At 51.7% G+C, this 23,548-nt stretch overlaps 9 protein-coding genes across 9 annotated transcripts; 5 read left to right on the forward strand and 4 right to left on the reverse strand.

Annotated features, from left to right (window-relative positions):
• Positions 1 to 332: 332 nt before the first annotated feature.
• Positions 333 to 1,649, forward strand: MRS44_007229 (uncharacterized protein; the record flags this gene model as incomplete). The annotated part of the gene is made up of 1 exon (XM_046277033.2): positions 333 to 1,649. The coding sequence occupies one exon, from the start codon at positions 333 to 335 to the stop codon at positions 1,647 to 1,649; it is 1,317 nt and encodes a 438-aa protein (XP_046129241.1).
• Positions 1,650 to 2,125: 476 nt separating this feature from the next.
• Positions 2,126 to 4,550, forward strand: MRS44_007230 (uncharacterized protein; the record flags this gene model as incomplete). Its single annotated transcript, XM_065620452.1, has 8 exons — positions 2,126 to 2,204; positions 2,277 to 2,313; positions 2,367 to 3,215; positions 3,272 to 3,338; positions 3,385 to 3,574; positions 3,628 to 3,805; positions 3,857 to 4,009; positions 4,061 to 4,550. The coding sequence occupies 8 exons, from the start codon at positions 2,126 to 2,128 to the stop codon at positions 4,548 to 4,550; spliced, it is 2,043 nt and encodes a 680-aa protein (XP_065476524.1).
• Positions 4,551 to 4,815: 265 nt separating this feature from the next.
• On the forward strand, positions 4,816 to 5,913 carry MRS44_007231 (uncharacterized protein; the record flags this gene model as incomplete). The annotated part of the gene is made up of 1 exon (XM_065620453.1): positions 4,816 to 5,913. One exon carries the CDS (start codon positions 4,816 to 4,818, stop codon positions 5,911 to 5,913), a length of 1,098 nt encoding a protein of 365 aa, XP_065476525.1.
• A 329-nt stretch (positions 5,914 to 6,242) lies between these two features.
• MRS44_007232 (uncharacterized protein) lies at positions 6,243 to 9,457 on the reverse strand (the record flags this gene model as incomplete). Its single annotated transcript, XM_065620454.1, has 3 exons — positions 6,243 to 6,769; positions 6,822 to 9,216; positions 9,278 to 9,457. The coding sequence occupies 3 exons, from the start codon at positions 9,455 to 9,457 to the stop codon at positions 6,243 to 6,245; spliced, it is 3,102 nt and encodes a 1,033-aa protein (XP_065476526.1).
• A 674-nt stretch (positions 9,458 to 10,131) lies between these two features.
• On the reverse strand, positions 10,132 to 11,603 carry MRS44_007233 (uncharacterized protein; the record flags this gene model as incomplete). The annotated part of the gene is made up of 4 exons (XM_046277032.2): positions 10,132 to 10,248; positions 10,301 to 10,483; positions 10,534 to 10,920; positions 10,977 to 11,603. The coding sequence occupies 4 exons, from the start codon at positions 11,601 to 11,603 to the stop codon at positions 10,132 to 10,134; spliced, it is 1,314 nt and encodes a 437-aa protein (XP_046129237.1).
• Positions 11,604 to 12,496: 893 nt separating this feature from the next.
• On the reverse strand, positions 12,497 to 13,847 carry MRS44_007234 (uncharacterized protein; the record flags this gene model as incomplete). Its single annotated transcript, XM_046277031.2, has 5 exons — positions 12,497 to 12,858; positions 12,910 to 13,040; positions 13,090 to 13,561; positions 13,609 to 13,645; positions 13,704 to 13,847. 5 exons carry the CDS (start codon positions 13,845 to 13,847, stop codon positions 12,497 to 12,499), a joined length of 1,146 nt encoding a protein of 381 aa, XP_046129236.1.
• Positions 13,848 to 15,685: 1,838 nt separating this feature from the next.
• MRS44_007235 (uncharacterized protein) lies at positions 15,686 to 16,796 on the forward strand (the record flags this gene model as incomplete). The annotated part of the gene is made up of 3 exons (XM_046282233.2): positions 15,686 to 16,434; positions 16,486 to 16,672; positions 16,725 to 16,796. The coding sequence occupies 3 exons, from the start codon at positions 15,686 to 15,688 to the stop codon at positions 16,794 to 16,796; spliced, it is 1,008 nt and encodes a 335-aa protein (XP_046129235.1).
• A 1,346-nt stretch (positions 16,797 to 18,142) lies between these two features.
• MRS44_007236 (uncharacterized protein) lies at positions 18,143 to 20,304 on the reverse strand (the record flags this gene model as incomplete). The annotated part of the gene is made up of 3 exons (XM_046277030.2): positions 18,143 to 18,445; positions 18,502 to 19,317; positions 19,390 to 20,304. 3 exons carry the CDS (start codon positions 20,302 to 20,304, stop codon positions 18,143 to 18,145), a joined length of 2,034 nt encoding a protein of 677 aa, XP_046129234.1.
• Positions 20,305 to 22,325: 2,021 nt separating this feature from the next.
• On the forward strand, positions 22,326 to 23,141 carry MRS44_007237 (uncharacterized protein; the record flags this gene model as incomplete). The annotated part of the gene is made up of 2 exons (XM_065620455.1): positions 22,326 to 23,012; positions 23,073 to 23,141. The coding sequence occupies 2 exons, from the start codon at positions 22,326 to 22,328 to the stop codon at positions 23,139 to 23,141; spliced, it is 756 nt and encodes a 251-aa protein (XP_065476527.1).
• Between the last annotated feature and the right edge of the window lie 407 nt (positions 23,142 to 23,548).

The following is a 23,548-nucleotide window of genomic DNA, read 5'->3' on the forward strand; positions in this document are numbered from 1 at the left end:
GTTGATATTATGGAAAAGGCGCCCGAATCGCCGAATCATTATCCCTACCGGATTTGGAATTTAATTGAAAGATAATTGGGCGTTTGAAGTAGCCAATTCGGCTACTCAAGATGGAGGCCATTCTGGGCGCCCCCACACTTTGTCCACTGAGTCGGCTATATGTCATGTTACTCCACAACTCGTCGCCGTCAACTACCTTGCGATTGAACTGGTGATTCGGCAACTAGGGTTCTTGTAAGTGCAGAGAGAGTATCGTGTTCATGAATAAATGAAGCTCACATCTCCAGACATTCAGACTCAGTATCACATCTCATCCTCAGTAATCTTTCAACATGTCACGATCAGTAGCGAATCAACTCTGGCGCTTGAGTCGCCCTACCCTCTCAGCTTCCCGCGCTCAGGCTGGACGGAGCCATGCCTTTTCAACAACAAGTTCACGGAGACTTATGGGGATGGCTGGCTTCACTGAGAACCAACTCATGGTTAGAGAAGCGGTGAGCCAGGTCTGTTCGGAGTTTTCCAACACCTACTGGCAGGAGCATGACCAGGAGGAGAAAGACCCCAAGGAGTTTCACGCTGCGCTTGCGAAAGACGGATGGCTGGGAATCGCACTTCCCGAGTCCCTGGGAGGCTCTGGTCTGGGCATCTCGGAGGCGACTATGATGATGCAGACCATCACCGAGTCTGGAGCTGGAATGGCTGGTGCGCAGTCAATCCACGCCAACGTCTATGCGACACAACCCCTGGCCAAGTTTGGTTCTCAAGAACAGCTGGAAACGACAGTCCCCAACATTGTGTCTGGAAAGTGGCGAGTCTGCTTTGGTGTTACGGAGCCAAACGCCGGCCTCGACACTCTCCGACTGGGCACCACGGCAAAGAAGAACTCGGATGGATCCTACAGCGTCACTGGTCAGAAGATCTGGATCACTTGCGCCCAGGTTGCCTCCAAGATGATTCTTCTTGCTCGAACAACACCACTTGAGGAAGTCAAGAAGCCGAGTGAAGGCCTCTCCCTGTTCTCTATCGACCTGAACCGAGAGCAGCCTGGTCTTGATCTGCGCAAGATCAAGAAGATGGGTGGTCGTGCTGTGGACGCCAACGAGGTTTTCTTCGACAACTACCAGATCCCTGCCAACTCGCTGATTGGCGAAGAAGGCAAGGGCTTCAAGATGATCCTTCACGGCATGAACGCTGAGCGCTGTCTCCTTGCTGGCGAGGCCCTTGGTCTGGGTTATGCAGCCCTTAAGAAGGCCAGCGAATACGCCCGTGAGCGTGTCGTTTTCAAGCGCCAAATCGGAATGAACCAAGCCATCGCACACCCCCTAGCTGACGCCTACATGAAGCTCGAGGGCGCCAAGCTTGCAACCTACCACGCTGCACGACTCTACGACCAGAGCAAGACGGACTCATCCATCCGGCAGGACGAGGTGGGTGTCGCGGCCAACAGCGCCAAGTACATGGCCGCCGAGGCAGCATTTACAGCTTGCGAGAGGGCGGTCCTTACACACGGAGGTATGGGATATGCCATGGAGTATGATGTTGAGAGGTGGTTCCGCGAGTGTCTTGTGCCGAGGATTGCGCCTATTAGCAGGGAGATGATTTTGAACTTTATCAGCGAGAGGGTGCTTCAGCTCCCCAGGAGTTACTAGACAAGGGATAAGTGTTTAAAAAGTACATAGAATACAGAACTTCTTGATTAAAACTGAAGTCTTCACACCATGACTGGTAGATGAACTCACCCACTTACACGCAGAGCGGGGGGTACGTACACACTATTCAAACCGACGAGGCCTGCATGTTGATAAGGAGAATAAACCAGGCCAACCATGTCATGGAAACGATAAGGATAACCAATGACTGCATATTGAATCCACCAACCCCATATCTCTCCTCTAAGAACATCGATTGATCTCATCTGTCCTCGGTTACTTGCCTCTGGGAAAAGTGGGCCCATAAGAATGTCATCGCCGGATGTCCCTCCCGAAGCTCGGGTCTTGACTCTTACCAATTCTCTTACCAATTCACATTCATATAACAAGACATTCTCCCCCGGCTACTCTGCCAAATAAGCCGAATGGCCAGTGTCACTGTTGCTGATCCAAGCCAAGACACCGATCGATGCAACATGTTCCCATCAGCGGCTACCGATGACGCCTCGACGGCTACCGGCACTGCCAAACGTGCCCGCGCGAAGCATGCATGCCGTGAGTGCAACTCTCGGCGGGTGAGATGCAATGTCACGGAGTGCCATCCCTGCTCCAATTGTGCTTCTTCAGGGGTCAACTGTGAGGTGTTGCCGTCTCGCCGGGGAAGGTGAGTTGACTTGATACTCCTTGTATTGGATATTGGTCTAACAATTAGTCTAGATATCCACGGAAGAACAAGCGCCAGAAGCAGATTGAAAAACAAAGACCTTCTGCTTTGAGCCCCAGTGTACAGGGAAGCGATGGAGGACTCCTCTCTCATCGGCCGACGTCATCTGTTCATACAGTGGCATCAGGCGCAACTCCCCAGACTGAAAGAGATGCTGCCGATACCAGAATACCGGCCAGGAGTCCTTCACCTTCAACAGATTCAGCAGCACCTGGGAACTTGTTCTTTGGCGAATCCAACTTTCTTACCCTGGTTCCTGGAATGCCTCGTATAGGAGAACAGCCTGACGAACAAGATGATCAAAATGGCAGCAAGCAAAAGGCCCGACTCCTCTTTCCCATCAACAGCACCCCTCAATCCATGCCCGAGGGGACATCTCCCGCCAGTATCGATCGCCTCAGTGTGGGAACATCACGATATCTCCGTGATGAGGGTGCCCTCACATTACCCGACCTGCAAGCTTGTACTCCAGCCTTACAAGCCTACTTCACTTGGTTTCACCCATGCTTCCCAATCCTGGATAGGGCAGAGTTCGCTCGCCAACTGGCTGCGTCCGAGGTCTCATACCTTTTAATGCAGTCCATGCTCTTCATCGGGGCAACGTACTGTGACAATGCGACTATCACCTCCATGGGTTTCAGCGACAGAACAGAGGCCAAATCATTGCTATACACCCGGGCGAGACTCCTTTTTCATGCCGACTGGGAAAAGGATGAGATCACCCTGATCCAGTCGCTGTTTCTTATGAGTTTCTGGCGAGGCGGTCCCTCTGATGTTAGGGATGTGCGGTATTGGCTAGGAGTTGTCATTGGCGTGGCAGAGTCATATGGGCTCCATAGATCGTGAGTTGGCTCTTTGCTAAGCTTGTACTGAAGAAGCAGCGACTGACATTTTCAAGGCCGCGGTTCACGACCAGAGATCCCCAAAAGGCTCGTCTTAGGAGGCGGATCTGGTGGTCTATCTACGTGAGTCACCTTCGCATGTAATGAGATAACCCTCTAACCCATATAGGTTCGAGAGCGACAAGCGGCTGCTTCATTAGGCCTTCCCAGCAGGATCAGAGATGACGACTGCGATATCGAGCCGTTGAGCCCGTCGGATCTGGAGTCTGAAACCGAACACCCAGACTTTTCACCCTTTGGTTGCTGTAAGCCGGAGCACATAACGTATGCCATTAAGATGGTAGATGTTGCAAGAATACGTGAGTTACTAGGGAGATCTGAATTGATGTCAAGTACTAACTCGTTGGAATAGTTGGCCGGGTAGTCGATGTGCACTTTTCGCCTGGCAGGCAACCGTCGACCCCTGAGCAGATACAAGACGTCGGTGATGCACTGGAAGACTGGAGGGCAAATCTCCCAGAGGATATGAACCGCGGTGTCGAGGATGGTACAGCGTCAGTGTGGGCGCATCTGTTACACCTTGCCTACAAGTATGTTATTTCTGTCATTAGCCGAAGCCGTTACTAATAGTGCTTGTGAAGCCATCTTCGGATCCTCATCTATCGACACAAGTTCCTCAGATACGGCCAAGACGAACAGAGCGGGCAGATCGCTGTGGCGGCTGCATCTAAGATTAGTAGAATCGCCGAGGACATGCTCGCACAAGGAACGCTTCGCTATGGACAGATGCACCTGTAAGTTGGATAAATAAATGGAAAGAGGTACATATGCTGACCGGCTATTAGAATTACGAGTTTATTTGCCGCTCTATGCATCCATGCCATCAGCATAAGACGAGGCGTCGATGTGTCTCGGCGAATCGCAGAGCATCGTGCGCAGATGTGCCTCCTCGGCCTGCAAGAGATCCAGAAGTACTGGAGGATCAACAACAACGTGCTGGATTTATTTCTCCAATACCTCGACGTGTCAATTGCCCAGCGACTGCACGGCGCAACACGGAGCGACGCACCGATTCACAGCATCGCCGACCTTGAATCAGGAGCGACTTCGGAAGACCAGCAAGGAAGTGCAGATGCAGCCAGCCCAGGAGAGCGGACACATGACTTTCCCACCCCGCAGACGCAGGCCCAGACAAGAGTCTTTGAAGACCAATACTTCAATCTTCTGTATGGACCTTGGGAGGGCGATGACGGCATGGCGGATCTCGGCCTTGTGCTGCAGGCGAATGATCCGATGCAGATGGAGAGTCTCAATATCCTGGGCCGTTCGCTGTGAATCAAACTCCGGAGATGACATCCGAGTCTTTGGTGGAGACCGGCTACTTCGGTTACTTGGAGGGGAGCTCAAGTAGCCGAGACCACGGCCGGGAGCCCCGGTTCCACCTCCGTTCTCCACCCGGACCATGACCGAACTGACTCCGTCGTCTTGTTGGCTGGTTACCGGTTGAGTGTTATACATACATGGAAATCCCGCCATATACCTTGACCAGGTCCTTCAACTGAACCTATCCATCTATTGTCAGTCATTGAGAAGCGAGATCATGATGACGAAATCGATCCACCTCCGTCAAGCCGGCCGCATTGCTCATGCAGCATCATGCCAGCGACGAGGCCTCACGGTCTCTTCACATCTACAGAAGGCCACTGCTGCAGATGCGGCATCCTATCTTCTTGAGAACTTTGCCGACAAATCTGTCGTCCGTCGTCAACTCATCGACGCCAACCAATTACAAAAGCTCGCCCTCACACTTGGCCGTCCCAACCTCAACGGCACAGACGTTTCTGAGAATGCGCCAGTAGCTGGAACTCCTGTACCTCCGGGTTATCATCTGGCATATTTCACGCCTAATGGTACTGAGGGAGGTCTTGGAGCGGATGGAACGGACAGGACATTTAATGCATCTGCCCCGTTCACGAGGAGAATGTGGGCTGGTGGAAAGATGCAGTGGTCAGAGCCATCAAGTGGTGCTCTCCTCCGAGTTGGAGATGAGGTTGAAGAGCGGACAAGACTATTGAGTGCTGTCCCAAAAAAGAGTCGCTCGGCGGGAGAAATGGTGCTTGTCGAGGTTGAGAAGGAGTTCTGGGGTCCAAAGGGTCTGGCTTTAACTGATCGTCGATCATGGGTCTTTCGACCTGAGATTGATCTCAATGCTGTCAAAGAACCACCAAAGCCGCTTGAGAACGTCACTCGTGGTCCATCATCTGTAAAGGATTTGACAACCAAGAGCGAGGGTATGTCCTCTGAACCATCTATACACGATCATTCACTGACAACAGTAGGCGCTCCCATCCGAGAACTTCGATGGTCACCAGTTGGCCTCTTCAGATTCTCTGCCCTCACATTCAATGGCCACATGATCCACTACAACGAAGACTGGACCCGTAATGTGGAAGACCACGCTGGTCTGGTGGTTCATGGACCCCTGAATCTCATCAACCTCCTGAATTACTGGCGCGACATCCATGGAAATGGAGAGGGCCCTAGAGATATTAAGTATAGGGCCATGTCGCCGCTGTATGCGGGTGAGACGTACAGCATCCGGACGGATGGTGTACGAGATGCTGAGGGTGGAAAGGTTTGGGATGTGCTGGTGGAAAAGAATGGGACTGTTTGTATGAAGAGCGAGATATCGGCTTAAAATGAGATATTGGACTCTACTTATTATTGAGAAATCTTTCTAGTCCCAAGTATGACCCTTTCCACTATGTTGTCTCATCTAAGTTGTCGGCGTTTTCGAGCATGCCACTGTTAGCTTGGGTTTTGACAATATACGGCCTTGGTCTCAATGTGATAGTTATGCTAAAAACGTGTTCTTTGCCAAGAAATATGGAATCCTCTTTGCCTAAGAATATAAAGAGAATGCCTCAATTGAAAATGCTACAATCTAGAGAGTTCCGTCTCAATGTACCTTTTAAATCTGGTGTTCCATCTTCTGCCCAGGAACATCCCGCTCAACAAACCACAAAATCATTCTTGAACGCTGAAAGCATCCTCAAGCAGCTGCTTCTCCTCCGCCTCGTGCTTCTTCTTCAACCCAGTAGCCGGGCTCGCACTCACAGCCCTTCCAGCATACAACACCCTCCTTGCCGACAGACTATCCGACTCGCGTACAACAGCCTCTAGGCGATCGCGAACATAGTGCCAAGCTCCACCATTGTAATGCTCTTCTTGTGCCCAGACGATGTTCTGCGCGTTGGGATACTTTTCCAAGTTGGCTTTGACTTCACGCCAAGGGAAGGGGTGCAGTTCCTCGATGCGCGTGATGGCTGTATCGCGGAGGCCGTTGGTGGCTCTGTGCTTGACCAAAGAGGCGTATACTTGGCCAGAACAGAAGATGACACGAGAGATCTTGTCCTCGCTGTCTATTCCGCCGGCTTCGTGTTCTGGGTCGGCAAGAACCGGCTGGAAGGTGGCTGAGGGATCAGTGAAGAGGGAGATGTCGGATCTGGCGATGGGATGGCGGAGAAGAGACTTTGAGAAGAAGATGACCAATGCTAGATATAACTGTTAGTGAATTTCCTGTGATGGTAAGGTTTCTTGACTTACGCTTGCGGTACTCTCGCTTCAGCTGACGACGCAGCACATGGAAGTAGTTTGCCGGTGAAGTCATGCAAACAATTTCCACGTTAGAATCCTGATGCGCTCGATCAATAGCCTCTTCACTCGGCCAAGACCTGCCCTCCTCATTGCACATCAACAAGAACCTCTCCAATCGAGCAGACGAATGTTCCGCTCCCTGGCCATCATACCCGTGAGGCAGGGAGAGAACGATGCCTGACCGATCAAGCCACTTGGACTCGCCGGCGACAATGAAGTTGTCCAGCATCACCTGGGCGTTGTTGGCAAAGTCGCCAAATTGGGCTTCCCACATGACAAGAGGGTTCGGGTCTGCGAGAGTCACGCCGTATTCGAAACCGAGGGCACCAAACTCGCTGAGAGGTGAGTTGATGGCTTCATAAGGAGATTGCTCCTCAGAAAGGGTGTTCAAAGGCGTCCATGTCTCGCCCGTGGCCTGGTTATGCAGGACAGAGTGACGTTGTGAAAATGTTCCACGCTGGACGTCCTGACCCGTCAGACGGATAGAGTGGCCTTCAAGACAGAGGGTACCGAAAGCCAATGCTTCGGCAGTAGACCAATCAACAGAACCTTGATCGAAACTGCTCAAACGTCCAGCAAGAATGCGTTGCAAGCTTTGATGGAGCTCAAACCCTTCGGGCACGCTGTTGACCTTATCCGCGATGGACTTGAGCGTGGCATGTTCAACAGCTGTTTGGGTGACGGGATACTTCTCAATCGCCAATGAAGCTGGCGAAGGAAGAGAATCCCAACCAGGTGGAAAGTTCTTTCTCTCCGAGACGTACGTCTTGCTGGCCTCAAAATTCTCATTGAGTCTATCCCAAACCCACTTCCTCTGCTCCTCAATCTCAGCAGCGGTAAAGGTACCCTCCTGCACAAGCTTGTTGATGTACAGCTCCAATGTTGGAGTTTGATCAGCAACTTGCTTGTACATCATGGGCTGTGTAAAGTTGGGCTGGTCGAATTCATTGTGGCCGAATTTGCGGTAGCAGACGAGATCGACGACAATGTCCTCTTGGAAACGAGCTCTCCAGTCGGCGGCGAGTTGACAAACAAAGGTGACGGCTTCGACATCATCGGCGTTGACGTGAATGATTGGTGAGTCGGTGTATTTCGCCAGATCCGAGGCGTAGGGAGTGGATCGCGAGCACTCGGCATCAGTCGTGAATCCAATCTGGTTGTTGACGATGATGCGGATCGTGCCGCCGACTTGATATCCGTCAAGTCTTGAGAGACCAAGAGTCTCATAGACGACTCCCTGGCCTGCAAAAGCAGCATCACCGTGCAAAGCAAGACACATGGCACGGGTGCGGTCCTTGTCGCCGCGCAGCTTCTGAGTGGCATAGGCAGAACCAGTTGCGACAGGATCGACGGCTTCGAGATGTGATGGGTTGGCGAGAAGGGATAGAGAAACGCGATGGCCTTCAGGAGTGATGCGATGACCATCATGTCCAAGGTGATACTTGACATCGCCAGCCATGCCAGGAAGATCAGCAGTTACTCGTCCTCCAAACTCGGCGAGAATCGCTTCGCGCGGCTTGCCATAGACGGTACCCAGCATGGTCAACCTTCCTCGATGACAGCTTCCAATCACAATATCCTCAATACCGTGAACATCGACACTCTGGTCAATAAGAGAAGTAACACCAGGAGCAAGACCCTCGGCGCCATCAAGACCGAATCGCTTCTCAGTGGGGAACTTGGTAGCAATGAAGCGCTCAAAGCCAGTGCTCCAGATGAGACTATCCAAGATGCGCTTCTTCTCATCCGGCGAGAACTTGAAAGGGGTGGGAACTTCGAGTCTTTCACGAAGCCATTCGCGTTTCTCAGCGTTTGGGATGTGCGAATACTCGATGCCATAGTTGCCGCAGTACACCGACTCATATGCGGACACAATCTCCCTCAAGGTCATCGACTTGCGGCCCTGGGCTGCGAAATGAGGGAGAAGATCAGGGCCGAGAGCGAATTCCCGGTTTAGGTCGGCGGCAGTGAAGCCGTGATAGGCGGGGTTCAACTCTTCTGGGTGCTCGGCGTGAGGAGCCTGGCCATTCTTGCGAAGTCCAAGGGGGTCGATGTTGGCGACATGATGTCCATGTGATTGATATGCAGCAGCAAGTTTGCTCAACTTTAGCTGGTCCGCCACCTGGCTACCTTGTGACGGATGAACTCGAGGTTGCAGAGCTGGATCCCGAGGTGATAAATAGCCAGGAGGAAGTTGAACAGCCTGGGCGGGCGACTGTGATCTATCCTCCATGTTGCGGAAGTAGGTCCTCCATGACACATGGACAGACTCTGGAGACTCTCTCCAAGACTGATACATCTCATCAATGTATGAAGCGGCGCCTCCCTGGAGGAAGGACTCCGCCTGTGTCTAAACAGCATAAGTCGCATGTAAGAGACCTTGTTAACAAGTGTAGTGTACTTACTGGAGGCTCTGAAGGAGCTACCGCCTCTGCGTGTGCCGTAGCATAATTTCTACCACCATCTTTTCTGATGGTCTGGGTAGTTTTGAGCGTCGTGAGGCCCCGTGTGAGTTGGTGTTGACAGCAGACTCCACGAACAAGCCTCCTCCCACTGGCAGAAGCAGAACGAGCTGACCGCAACATAATGACAGAGATTTGATGATGCTAAAGTGTCAATCAACCTTGTGAAAAGTCCATTAAGGTACAAGATGGATCAAAGATCGAATTGAAGCAAGTCATTCATGGAGGTCGGGACTTGTATCCAGGCCAAGATCCATGCAGCCCGCGGCAATGCCGTGACAACATCCACGGCAATCCCATGGCTATAGATAAATGACCCGAAGGCTAGGCGAGTTGGCAAAGGCGTTTAGAGGCGGATAGCTGGATGAAGGTCTGGTGTGGGCGAATCATGGGAGGCAAAAGGAAGGTTTTCGGGTGCGACATCCGAGGGTGAGTGGGCGAGAGAGGCGGGACTCGATGAGCTCGCTTCGTCGGTGTTTTAGTGACCGAGTAGCCGACTCACCATAGCAAATGGCGGAACCGTGGGAATGGCTTCTCCTTACATAACCTGTAAACTACATGCATCGAGAATGAGGCTCTTCTCGTCCTCGACAGGTTATAGGGTCTGGAGGAGGAGAATCGACCGAGTTGTTCACTTGTAGAGTATCATGATTTGGTAGATATTGGCAGTCAAACGCCTGTATTAAGTCCAAGTCTACAAAAAGCGCCAATCCATGCAGCCCTTCACAGACAAGTTCCGCCTGAGCCCATAAAGTCCTTATTTTTACTACAATACAAATACTCGAGGAAGGCCTCGTTTACGCAAGAAGCATTCGAGAGGGATCCTCGATATACTGCTTTACAATGTTGAGGAAGCTGACAGCCTCCCGACCATCAATGAGACGGTGATCGTATGTCAAGCTAATGTACATCATCTGCGAAACACGACATTAGCTTGTGTGACGGAATAGATGTGTGTTGACTTACAGGTCGAATTTCGGCCTGGCCATTAATAGCCATGACGCGTTGTTGGATACCGTTCATGTTAAAGACGGCGGACTGGGGATAGTTGATGACGGGAGTTCCAAACATGGAGCCAAAGATACCGGGGTTGCTGATGGAGTAGTTGCCGCCTTCGAGATCCTCCATAGTGAGCTTTCCATCGCGGGCCTTGATACAGTTAGCGTGTTCATGATTCTGGTGTCCATCCATATGCTCACCTTTTTGGCCAGAGCAGCAACCTCGCGCTCCAGCTCGACAATGCTCAACGTATGCGTGTTCCTCAGCACAGGCGTCACAAGACCCTTGGGCGCCGACACAGCAATGCTGATATCGACATAGTCTCGCCACGTGGTGATCTCCTTGTCCGTATCAATGGCGGCGTTGATCTGAGGAATCTCCAGAGCAGCCAGAGTCGTGGCCTTGGTGAAGGCACCCATGTAACCCAGGCGCACGCCATACTTCTCGGCAACTTCCTCCTTGTACTTGGCTCGCCAGGCCATGAGGTTGGTCATGTCGACTTCTTGGATAGTGGTGAGGGAGGCGCAGGTGTTTTGGGACTGCTTGAGGCGGCTCGCAATCGTCCTTCGCATACGGCTCATTTTCTCCTGCGCGAGAAGTCGCATTAGCTATGTGTGGCAATTACGGCATCTTAAACACTTACAACTCGCTCGGTTCTTGCGGGACCTCCGGTGAATGCGCTCGCGGGAGCGGCAGGCTCGGACTTGGGCGCAGGCTTCGACTCGGCAGGCTTCTTCGTGGCTCTGGGAGGCTCATGGGGAGGTGTCTGCTCCTTTGTATGGTTCTCCTCAGCCTTGGTAGGCTCTGAAGGCTTCGTCTCTTGCTTGGGCTCCTCCTTGGGTGGTTGCTGAGCCTCTCCCTCGCTCTTAGGAGCGCTGGCCTCGCCGCCCGTCACGATGCGCGCAAGATCTTGACCAACAACAACAGTATCTCCCTCGGCAGCAAAGTATTCGGCGATGACGGCAGTCTCGGGGGCGGGAACGGAAATATCGATCTTGTCGGTCTCGATGCTGGCAAGCTCCTCGTCGGCTTCAATGGTCTCGCCGACCTTCTTGGCCAAGCTGGCTAATGTGCCCTCGTTAAGGGACTCGGCCATCGGGGGCACCTTGACGATGAGTTCGCCATTGAGGACTCTCGAGAAGCCAAAGAGGCGACGCTGGGTGTCGATTGCGCCGCGGTAGCAGAGGAAGGCATTGGCGTGGGTTCGAGGGATTGCGCGCGAGAGGCCGGTGAGGCCAGCGACGGCCTTGAATCGTATAGCGGAAGCCATCTTTACTCTGGTCCGTAGATTGATGCTGGCAAGAAAGGACAGAGACACAGCTTGCGGGGAAGATCAAGTCGGGGTTAATCTAACCGAGCTTCTTCGAGCATCGCACGGACTCTATCTCTCTTGGTGTTGCGATTGAGCGGGCAAAGGGAGAAGATGATGGTTCGACTCGAGCAAGAGAACCTTGGTTAAGAGACAGGCTTTACAAGTCCGAGGAAGGTGCGGTCGACGTCAGGATGCTAAAGCTACGTACCCTCGGCGAATGGTGAATCTGCGATTCCAAACGGCTAAACGATAATATTCGGACGCCGGACATTGAAACCCGGCGTGCGTGAAGCCGTGAGGAAGGATTACATTGCCGAGCTCGGCTATTACGTCTTCTTCCCCAGCATTATTACCCTTAAATACCTCTGAGCTGAAGACTGGGTCGGTTTAACATTCTCTATGCCGAAAGATCCAGATCGAAACGAGATGGTTCTTGTGACCAGGTCAAGTACTTTCGCAGCTTTGGCTTTAAGGCTAGCGTAGCCGTGACCTATCACCTCGGTGAGGTAAGGTGAGCGCCGTTACGACACTGTTTGCTCCGGAGCCAGCGGTATCTCAAGCACCGTGTCTTTCAGTCCTGAATGGAGCTAGACACTGTGCGAGTCTGCAGGTGGGAGGCACACCTCGGAACGCCACCTGCATCGTTCGGTACCGGTGTGCTGGTTCATCAGCCCAGTCACCTGGAATGGGGCACTAGGATGTGTCTTGTCTGGAACAAGCATTGCTGATCAACTCTCTCGGCGAGTTCCATGCGCGTATTTAATAGTATTGTATTTGGTATCTCTGTATCAAATTATGCTTTAATAGAAGACAAAACGCCTAGGGTTGCCCCTTGTCCCAGCTTATAGTCGTCATATCCGTTCGACATTTACTGCCGTCTCATTATGTACGTGGATGCCGCCGCCCTGCTCCAGGTCCTGAAAGTCCCGGGATGACGTGTACTTTCGCCAAGGGCTCGATATCACCGTCTGCGCGCTGTGCGGCCAGTCGGGCGCATCAAAGTCTGACGGTCCAGGATCCATTCCCGGTGTCAGCTCGTGTGTTGAGCTTGAGCCGTCGCCGTCGCGCTCTTTGGTCTTGGTGATGCCCGTGAGCTTTATGCCGTTGCTGAAGGGCGCGCTGGCTTTGGTTGATTGGCCGCCGCCGCTGTTGGAACTGAGGAATGATCCTGGGAGGATCTTTCGGGCGATCGGTCGGAGCATCGGTAGGGAAGCTATCACATTGATCAGTCACCCGTCACCCATGTCAAGACTTGAAAGCATACCAGCTATTACGGCCAGGTTGCATTCCGAGATGGACCAGGCGTAGTGAGGACCGAACTGCAGCGTCGGCTCTGGCGAATCCGATTTGTACCTGAACGATTCGATGAGGACAAAGATTGAGGCGAGACAGGTCCTGGATACCAGTCAGCGAGACTCTAGCAAGTCTCAAGCTGTACACTTACACAGCGCCAAACGCGAACAAGGCGATGACGGCCACCTTTTGGCCTTTCGGAAGATGAAGTCTACCGACTTCGATGGCGGGCAGCGCGAGGATGGCGCAGTCGATCAAGACGTGCGTGAGGACGGTCGAGAAGAAGAAGGCCGATTCGCGGACATGACACTTTTGAGTCTTTGTCTCAAGGGGCTCTTCCCAAAAGGCTGACGTGGGAATGCATTGGAGCGTCACCATAAAAAGTCGGAGGAAGAACCAGCTAACAGTGACAGCCGAGAGGACCTGAATCGGGACGCGAATGTCGGAGTATTGAAAGAGTCGCCAGTAAAAGGTAAGAATCGCAAACTTGGAAAAGGCGATGGCAAAGGTGTAGGTCATGCTCGTGCACCAGATCTGCAACCAAGCAGTCCGCTGCTTGTCCGCGTACGTATAGTCCTTGGAGAGGTTGTAGTCCATCGGTCGGCCGAGTCCATTGCGAATCCCTACACGATGTCAGAAGAGCTATGATCCAGGAGCGAGCTGCGCTTACAGATCATGCCATTGATCACGAGCGCCAATGAGCCGATCTAAAAAATGAGGTTATTCAGGATATTCGCGCATCCGATGGTCGAGTTCGCGACCTACCCATCCCACAATGGCAAACACATCGTCCCAGCCATATCCAGTCTTTGTGATTCGGCGCGAGAGGAGTCGGAGGAGGAGAGCAGCAGTAGCCAGAGGGAGAGTCACGGCGGCTGCGGCGATGATATTGGGGGTATCATCCCTCATGGTGATGCATGATTGTGGGTATCGAGACGGTCCCGCATGAGCGTGTGGCCGATAGACGACAGCAGAAGCAAGTATTGAGAAATGGGGACGAGAAGAGGGTCAACAGGGCATTTGACAGCTATGTAGACTTTTAGAATGACTCGAGGTGTGTCCAAGTGGACGAGGTTTTCCTTCTTTCTCCAGACCCGTCAGGCTCCAAGGACACAACAGTCACATCATTAGGGGACCCCCATGGGGAGAGGATGATGCTGTGGAGGGACGGATCGCTCCCCGGCCTGGGAATCCCCTCCAAGTGGTTTCTAGCCCCTCGTGAGAAGAGTCGTGATAGGCCAGCGTCTACGAGGATGCAGATCATGGTGGCGACGGATCCTGGCACTCGGAACCGCTCACGCGCGGCGAAATTGCAACAGCCTCGCCTCGGCCTGTCCGCCGCCTTCTTGTTCTTGTCTAGCGGGTGTTTCTTCAGCTGCAAGGATAGGGGCTGTAAGGATCGTCGAGGCGTTCCATGCAACAAGCCATGTGCCTGCATAATCGTAGCCATCATGCATGTCCCCTACTGTCTCGGGGCTCAATCCCACGTCTTCCGACCGATCCGAATTTTGTTCCTCACAAGGATTTTTTTATAAGGGGCTTTTATCAGCCAACACCGTGGAGCGGCATGCAATATCGGCTTTTGCAGCTTAAATAAAAAGGCGCATGAACCGGTGGGATGACCGTTCAGAATTTGGATTTGCAACAGCTTCTCTTTCCAGAAACCTTACAACGACAAACTAACCAAATCAGAGTCTAGGCAAGCTCAAAAGAAAACAGACAAAACTCAAAAGCATCCACTGCCAAAGTCAAATTGTTCTTTGAATCCCCTCCCCCGCAGCCATCGGCGTTTAGCTTTCGGGTGACCGTTGCGGCGGCTCAGGCCACGAGCTAAGCAAGGCCCCCGGGGATCTTGGCCGCTGAAAATAACCGCGAAATGGGAATTTTCTCAAACCCTTGCTTGATGATAAGGGTTGAGGCTTTTAATGCTTTCCCCCCATGTGGCAGCAAGGTTTCACTGTACACCGTCAGTCTGACCAAACTTGTCGACGCCGCTCATTGAAACCTCAACGCTTTGTTCAATGAGGGAGCTGATGGTGACATGAGCTGTGATACACCTCGGGCACAGCGATCGACTATTTTCTTAGGTCTTGAGCCTCAACTGCGCGACCTTGGTGGTATGTTGCAGTCGGCTCAGCCCTCTCGCAGACGTACCGCTTCTCACGCCATTCAGCCCAACCTGTCTTGACCACCTGAGGCTGGAGGCTGGATGGTACAGTGGAGAGACAAACCGGTCGCTTACACGCTACCTTCCTCAGGGTACAATAAACATATTTCCATTTTAGCCTCTTCATGTCAAAAGCCCTTGTTGGATAGAGCACTCACAAGGGAGTATGTGTACTCGATACTCATATCTATGTTGTTTGTTATAGTATCGATGGCGGCCTCTGGATCGTCGAGTATCTGGGCGATCGATCAAGTCAGCTTAGGTATCAAGCGACACTTCTGTCCTCCCACTATGGCAACGAAAATGCCATCCTCTCCCCTATCAAGTCAGCATCGTGATAGTCTCTCAGGGCCCTCTGTGATTGTCATTAGTTAACTGTTGCCTCGTACAACTCCATCTTGGCCTGCTGAGCCCCCGTGAGGTACCATGCGTACTTGCACAACCTCAAGATGATTGTCACACTGAGGCTCAACCGTCTCCTCCTTGAGCAAGAAAAAGCACCGCCGAGGAAGGGCCTGGTGATGATGTCGTCTCTAGATTCTTTGCCACCGCTTTCTCAGACGTCGAACCCGTTCACCAAATGGCCGCCTTGACCCCTTTTCGACGAGATGCCCCGAGCGAATGCACCTTCCAAGGCGAGCCAGATATCTACGGATTCGGCATCCGACTCGGAATATACCTCCAATGGACATCGGTCCTCATCGTGAGAACCTTCAAGCTGCGAGGTCGAGCCAGCTTGGCCAAGTCCTACGTCATCTTCATCTTTGCCATCTTCGTCGCCCTCCTCTTCATGACCGCGAACACTGCCCCGTCCACCGAGGATGCACCCAAAGGTCCCTACGCTGTCGAGGTCATGATCCTCGCATACATCATCTTTGGTGGTGTCTACATCGTGCTCCTGACCGGCAACGACCCGATGCCAATCCAAAGCTTTGATGTAGGCACTGTCACGCGTCTCTGTCAGCAATTCGTTTTCTGGTGTGTGTTGACGGCTGCTTCTGTCTACTACATCTGGTTCTGGCTCGACGGGATACAAGGCAGTGGCTTCCTGGAGACACCAGGAGGGTGCGGTACATACGGGTTCCTCTTTGCAAAGGTATCGCTATACAATTCGTCAGTCAAGACCTTTCTTGTCTTCTGTTCAATATTGGTCACGATAGGATGGGTCTGGGGGTTTGCCGTCTATTGCTTGGCTGTAGCCCCCTGCAACTATCCTATACGCAACGAGTCCCGGCTGGCTAGAGCCATTCGATACCTTCGAAGGATTAACAGGTCTCCTTCTCAACCCAAAGACTTGGAGCGAAACGCTAGGAGAGAAAAGGTACAGCGGTATGTGATGTTATACTATATCTCGAATTGGGCCATCTGACCGGAAGCAAGGATTGCGAAAGTCTTGGTGCCGTATCTGAGAGTCTTTTCGCTGGTGTATTCCATCACTGGAATCGAGTTGACTCTATACTGGAACGGCGTCGGGGGTGTATATGATGTGAATTCGACAGGCCAGCTGATCCCTCTTACCATCGGACTCTGTGGGCTAGTACAGACACTCTATGTGCCTACACTCGAGGTTAGTTTATTCTAATATCATGGAGGATCATACACCTTGCTAACTGTTGAAGTGGCTCACGAAAAGGTTTGGCAATGGTTGGACCCGCGCAGAGCAGATTGATCTCGAGACTGGATCAACATGAGATCCTCCACAGCATCGGATCACTGCCACTTAATCGCACTCCTCCCTGCCCCACTTGGTCTACACCAACATCTCCTGAGTGCGCTTCTGTCTGTTATCCGAAGAGCCAGTTTTTCCCAAACCAGCTGCCTGACAGTGATCATCAGGGGAACTAAGCCCCTGATGAGCCGGCCTTGCCTCGCGATATCCCGGCGGCAGAGGTGTCGGGTCATATAGTGCAGCGGCCTTCCTCCCGACCAGCGCTTTACACCTCTGGCGAGCTCTTCCTAATAGACGAGGCGGAACGCCGCATGTCGGCCATAAAGCGATTCAAGGTAGACAAAAGGTGCCTAAGCAAAAGGCGAAGGACACGTGGACTTAGCATTGCTCGCGATGGAAATGAGGCATAGAGAAATTCTTCTCGCTCTCATTGAAGTTAATTTTATCCTCGCCATGTATGCCATCGGCCACTGGTCGGCATCGAGACAAGAGTGTGGTGACCGTCTCCCCATCCACTGACAGAATCCACAAGCCCTCTATAACCACAAGCAAACAGAATCCCCTGTCCCCCATCACCCAAAGCATCTCATCGAGCAGCCCTAGCCGCGCCCTCGCCAATCTCGCAGCACTTGCTGGTCAGAATCTCGGCACACGAAAACTCATCTTCACGATTTTCGACTCCGTGTTCCGCAATGTAGCGGATCTTTGGCGCCCTAGCCTCCTTGTAGCCGAAGCTCAACCTGCAAGAGTAGCAACAATCAATGTTCCATCACAAAGATTGACAAACCTATCCAATGCGAGACTATGTGGCTGCTAGATGTCTATACAAATACGGTTCATCTTCAGGTCCGCCATGATGGTAGCTCGCCAAGGACCTTCGCAGCCAAGATGGTTGTAGATCGGGATTCTTGGCTGGCTCAGCCGTTCACGTACGCACAACGGTTCGATTCGACTTTAGGGGTATTTTCCTGGCAAAACTATGAGCAAGTCTTGGTCGCAGTTTTCAAGGGTCTCAATGCCGCCCCTTCCTCTCACACAAGGGCGCCATCATGAAGGCTCCATGTCCACCGCCAACAGCCAGTACTTTTACTTCAGTCGAAGGATGTCGAAAGAATGCATTCAAGAGTGTCTTTCCACGGGGAACTCTAAGAGCTATGGCAGTTTATGGGCCGCAGAACCTCTTGCCGAGAGTTACGTTGTCACTTCTACATTGGGTAACTAGTGGAAGGGGTGCTTTCAGTCCAGTAATATGTTCAAGTGGTTCATGGATCTGTCTTGCCAAACTACAAAAATGCAGTGAAGTCATACATGGTTCGGCATGTAGTTGCGCACGCCGCCTCCACTGGTCCGATTCACCCTGTCTCAGGCCTAAGCAGAAACTCTACGGGCTGGATCCTGGTACTGGCAGTGAAACTCGCACATGTCGTGGTCGCAAGTACATCCAGGTTCATCCAGGTCTAGAGACCCATCCAAAGTGGGAAGAGTAACATGGTAGCCAGCTTTGTTGTACTCTTGGGCCTTCTTGCTGAGGAACTCGTAGACCATGTCAGTCCCGGCACGTTGTCCCCGGTCAACAACTAACATGCGACGGAGGATGAAGTCGAGGAACTCAGTCAGATAGTTGGACTGGCCTTCAGGCCCAGAGACCGCCCTTTTGTTGAGTTTGACGCACTATTCAATCCGTTAGTCTCGGTGAGTAGGACGGGATACTAGAAGATCCCACTTACGAGTCTCACAGCTTGCTTCACCATGAAATCTTCACAAGGTGAATGGCTAGAATCACGGGCGGCACATCTGAAAAATGTGTCCATGAACCAATGCCGCCTATGATCTTGTTCGTTCAAGCGAGCGCATTGGAATTTGCGTAGGCCTCCTGGTCCCTGGATGGCCCATGTCAAGAGCATCAAGAAGAGGGATCCCAGAGCCCAGATGTCTGTTCTTCTGGAAGGTTCGGGGTCCTCTGTGACCTTTGAGGGGGCAGCACAACTTGAAGACAACTTTCCTTTTCCGGGCCGTTGATATGTCGAGGTCCATTCGGGCACAACAATGCTTCCACGTTGAGACCGCAAGGTCCATTCAGGCGCCGAATAGGTTGAAATCAGCATATCGTTTTTCATGGGGAAAAGCTCGGACACCTTGAGCTCGCCGAGGCCGAGGCCCGATTTCTCGTTGGTAAAGTGAAGAACGTTCCCAGGATTTATACTCATATGCTCGTCGACCTTGCTACACAACGCATCGCGAATCCCACCGAGGCCCGTGGTGATGCCAGCGCATTGCTCGGCGATCCAACGAATCAACATCGTCGAGGTATCGGCAGTCGAGGCAAAGAGTTTGGAGGGGTGCAGCTTCATAAGGTCGTCTAAACTGCCCCCGTTTGCCCAGGGAAGGAGGAACGAGATTTCAGAGCCGCGTTGGAAGATTGAAAGTATCTCCACAACATGAGGCCTGGGCGTAATCTTTCTGAGGCCGCGAATCTCTTGCTTGGACTCCCTCATTTCATAGGTAGAATGAAGCACCTTAAGAGCAAATGTGTCATGCCCAGACTAGGCATAGGAGTCAGAGACGAATTTTGCCCACCTAGAGATGAACTTCTGTATTCGGGGGTAGCTACTCACAAAGCGACGATGGTCTGGATGGATTTCGACCTTGTTAACTGCGCTGAACCCTCCCAGTTTCTCGACAGGTTCAAAAGACGTCCATGGCATGATGGTATTGGGATGGAGTTTATATTCAGTGGCTTGTCTGTTACCGGTCATAGATATGACGGGAACATTGAAGTGCCACTGTGCGCTGTAGAATGTACTCATGAATTCCTTCTCCGTTGAAGGGAAACGGCGTCTCCTCTTGCCTCGTGATTGTCGGCTGTGCAGCTGTAGCATACTCTTATCCCTCCAGGCGAAAGGGAAGTGTTTGTCGCAGATTTTGGCCCTAAAGAATTTGTCCAACATGTCGAGTCGTCGTATTAGGACGAGTGTTGCAAAGACCAAATACGCTGAGTGTCCGTTCTTGAAGTCGTCAGGCGTCATACCGCACACGTAGTTTGTATACACCTCCACTTGAGATGCATCAATCATTCTTTTCAGCACCGCAGAAACAGCCTGAGGGCTGCAGAGTCGCATCAGGTCACTTGGCGGTATCCAATCCTTGGTTCTGTCGTTGTAATGCGGTACCATGGCGTCAACAAGGCGGTCGGCCAAGGACTTGACCTCAGCTCCCGGTGGCAGTGTCCCTGGGGCACATGTTCCGAAGACTGAGAGACTTTGGGCATACCTCACAGGCGATTTTGACGTTGGGTCTTCCCAGAAGCTGCGGCCATAGTCTTTAACGCGGCTGGAGCGATCGGATGTACCAGACATGGATCCTGTCATTCTCCTCCTGGCCTGACGGCCATTGAGAGGCTGCAGGCTTATGGAAGAGGAGTTAGGCCCTGGTCTCTGCTCCATCTTCTTGACAATCTTGCCAAGTGCGACAGGACCTTCTTCGGGAATTCTGAGTTCCGGATGTTCAATGGAGGCCTGATCGGCAGGCATGTTGAAGACTCGGGGGACGAACGATGGAGAAGAGAAGTTGAGTCAGAAGAAACACCAGGTTGATCCTGTTTATCAGCTAAACGGAGGCAACAACAGCTTCATTGGGAAATACATCGGGTGACTTCGCCATCAAAGCCACTGCGACCGCAGCCTTGTTGGGTGTCTTGGGAAAACATGATCTATCAACAGGCCTGATGCCTCATTTTCAACCCCCCTCCCCTGCAGTGGCGTTGCAGCATTTGCTTATGGCCTATCATATCCTTTACTTGAAAACACCCGCAACCGAGGCAGCGAGGCGATTTCCGAGATAGAATCACTCAACGCTTCTAAATTGGTACCTACTAAGTAGAGCAAAACATGGGGGGCATAACGACCACCTCTGACGATTGGGTTCGCTCGCTTTGCGGGTTTCTCACCAAAACTGAAAGAAATCCCGATTGTATTTTCCCGAGTGTGTACAATACTAGCAAAGGTGCAACCTTGACTCAAGGGTAAATCCCCTATTGCAACAGAAACCTCATGCTCAGAGTGACGTTAGCACCTCCTACTGGAGCCAATATATACCAAATGTTCACCCAACCCTGTACTTAGAATTCGCCATCAACAATCGCCCCTTGGCGTACGATGTGGCCGTCTTCTCCTCGCTGCTCTAGAACCTACTTTGACGCCTTGCGTGCTCGCATCCCGCAGCTTGGGGTTTCCATAAAACTCAGAGCCCGATGGCCAAGGACACCCACTCGCTTCGCCTCAGTCCAAGTGGTCATCATATCGCGCAGTGATGTGTGAGTCTCTAGATTGCCTAGTGGTCCAAGAAAGAGATGGCACCCCTCTCTCTAAAATCACTACCTCGCCAATGCGGAGTACTCTACCTTTTAATCCGCAAAGCCACAGCTGCAAGGCTCGTGATCATAAAACCAAGCTCCTCTTTAAAGACTCTAGAGCATACTTTGTTTATTTTGTATTTTTATTTATTTACTTTACCTTGAGTCTTTTCTCTATAGCCTGATGCACTTCTTATCGCCTACACTGTGCTATATCTTTCTTGGTCCGGGTGAATGCCTTAATGCCCCATCGATCTGATCTCAGAGTTCGGGTGTAAATGCGCACCTCTGCCAAGTCACAGCATGCGCCCCCTCCCATATTCTTTCGGTCATTCCTGCATGGCAAGGCTGAAAACAATGCCGCGTGACCCTTCTACATATGCAGCCGTGAGGCAACAGCAGAGCCATTGACCAAAGCCACAGGAATCGAATTACGAGCCATGCGGTCTATAACAACCCAATACTGTTCTCCTCAGCCATCGGGAGCATACATCTTTCTGTAACTCGTCCCGCAGCGAAGCGGCCATCTGTCCCCATGAACTGGTTACGCCATGACCCCGATATCTCCGACGTAGACATGAAGACATTCTTCTTCCAGGATTATGGAACAAGTCGGATACTTAGTCTTTCCAAGCGATCTGGAGTATGGGCCTTCGGCTTCCAGTGCAGCAAGTATCTAACTTGACCTGTTCCCTCCAAAACAAAGGTCCTGGACGCTGTCCAGTGAATCTGAGTGGCTTTCTTGGTTTAACGCGGTTTGAACTCCCCCCTTTTTTCCCCCTATATGTCTCCTAACTGTAATCGAGGGTCACCTCAGGAACAGCGATGATGCTGAGAGCACTCTCAATGTTCTGTAAGGGCCCATGACTGCCAGACATCGAAGATGCTAACCCGTCGTTAGATTCTGTGGGCGTGTTGAACAGGAATTCAATATGCCCTTCACAGTGGCATATTTGCCCTTTACGAAGCCTATCTTTGATCAAGTGAGGGCCGAGTTTCGGGTCCACGGCTCGATTGCGCGAGTGATCAACAGAAACATAGGGTGCAAGTTTATGGACCTACCGTTTCATTATGGCCAAGATTCTAGAGATATTACTACCGGTACCTTGCCCTCTTGCATTTTACAAAACATACAGAGCATGTAGTACTAACATGGTCTCAGTCTATAACTGTAGAACATCAGGGGTATTTCCTCGTGACATGGCTCTATCCGTCTCTTTCTCCCCAAAGAACCTCATCACCTACGCCGTCGTGTACGGGTGTGACGAAAAGGCCATGGAATTTCTCACAGCACAACTCGCTGGAACCGACCACCCTGTGTTTCACCCCATGCTCTTGCCGACTTTACTTGCCGATATAGAGAGGGACCGTCAAGTTCATCTCTTGCGCAAAGACTCCAGCAAGACGGGGCAACTGACCATGGATCTGGTGTTAAACAAGGGTCTATTCATCCCGAAAAGTTCTGAATTCAGCTCCCAACTCGACGAAGAGGAAGAGGAAGAACCCATTGACGTATGGCAAGGCATGGGCTATTTGCAAAATGAGTTCCAGAACTGGCAGCAACAGATGCGAAGGATGGTGATCCACCTTGAGAGATCATTAAACACCACGGTCCCGGGCTCAGCACACTACGATTCGGAGATTCAGAAGAATTTTGAGAAGTTAGCCGTACCCGGGGTCCGGATCCAAAAGAGACTGGAGGAGCTGATCGACGAGTACGACGAGCACGTTAGAAACTTAACTACCGTGGTTGAGGGATTGAAAATAGCGAAGCAAGAGATCGCCCAAAGCAGTTTGGAAATCTCCATGCGGGCGCAAAAAGACGGCAGCCTGATGAAATCGATAGCCTATCTGATCATGATCTTCCTACCAGCCACCTTCACCTCAGTAAGTCCAAGCTCTAATCCACTGTCTAACATTTTATTTCTTGGGCTAACAAAGACAAAGACTTTCTTTTCGATGGACTTTTTCGACTGGTCCAAGGATGCCGGCTCCATCGTAACCGGGTCCATATGAGTGTACGCAGTTGTCGCGACTCTTCTCACGCTGATCACGGTGGGTTTGTTCATCACCTTTACACGAAGGAATAGAAAGGGCGACAAGGGCAAGACAAGGAGTATAGTTTAGAGCTATTCATTCTATATTTAGCTATTAGCGTATTTTGGCAACTTGATACATCCATTACAACGAGACACGAGACAAGGCTTTGTGAGAAATGTGTCTAAGCCTGCAGGCCGTTCATAATCTGCCATTCCTTACCGACAGAAACTGGAAGAAGCAATTCAAGTTCGGCCATACACTGAACTTAATATACCCTGCTGGGTGATTTTAATCCACTAGATACTTTTCTGAGTACTTGAGAGCATGCCTTGTATCTAATCCCATGGCCTCACCATTAGCCAGCATGGCCCATGGGAGTTAAT

This window comes from Fusarium solani, assembly GCF_023522795.1.
Source record: "Fusarium solani strain SB1 chromosome Unknown bctg00000004, whole genome shotgun sequence".
In the NCBI taxonomy this organism is placed as follows: domain Eukaryota; kingdom Fungi; phylum Ascomycota; class Sordariomycetes; order Hypocreales; family Nectriaceae; genus Fusarium; species Fusarium solani.